Source organism: Eimeria mitis, genomic scaffold (assembly GCF_000499745.2).
Source record: "Eimeria mitis Houghton genomic scaffold, Emh_scaff3237, whole genome shotgun sequence".
Taxonomy (NCBI): domain Eukaryota; phylum Apicomplexa; class Conoidasida; order Eucoccidiorida; family Eimeriidae; genus Eimeria; species Eimeria mitis.
Window position 1 is genome coordinate 6,427 of NW_013571575.1, and position 426 is coordinate 6,852.

At 27.2% G+C, this 426-nt stretch overlaps 1 protein-coding gene across 1 annotated transcript in view; it reads right to left on the reverse strand.

Moving 5' to 3' along the window:
- The window catches only part of EMH_0063720 (uncharacterized protein), a gene marked incomplete at both ends in the record, with an annotated part of 1,125 nt that extends 966 nt beyond the window's left edge, over positions 1 to 159 (reverse strand). Inside the window, one exon of the mRNA XM_013498173.1 lies at positions 151 to 159. Within this exon, the coding sequence (XP_013353627.1) occupies positions 151 to 159 (9 nt within the window). The remainder of the gene's footprint in view (positions 1 to 150) is intronic.
- Positions 160 to 426: the final 267 nt, after the last annotated feature.

Below are 426 nucleotides of genomic sequence, written 5' to 3' on the forward strand. Positions count from 1 at the left end.
TCTTCAGCTAGATATTGTTTTTTTTTTTTTTAATTAAATAAAAAAGAATAATTTAATTAAAAATTAAAAATAAAATACAAATACTGGAGAGAAAGCGCAGAATTTCTGCTGCTGATGTGTCAACATGTTTCTATGGAAGGCACAGCCAACCGCCTCCATACAAAACAACACCACATAAAAGAGATTAAAAAAAAAGCTATAACAAAAATATTATTGTTTTTATAATATTTTTAATATTTTTTTCGTTCTTATTGTTATTATATTATTAAGAATAGTATAATATCAACAACAGTAACAAACCATAAACCCTAAACCCTAAACCCTAAACCCTAAACCCTAAACCCTAAAAAAACAGCAACACCAGACCACTATACAAACGCCTTGTACACTCAGTGCCATAGAAAACACAACATATATATATATATA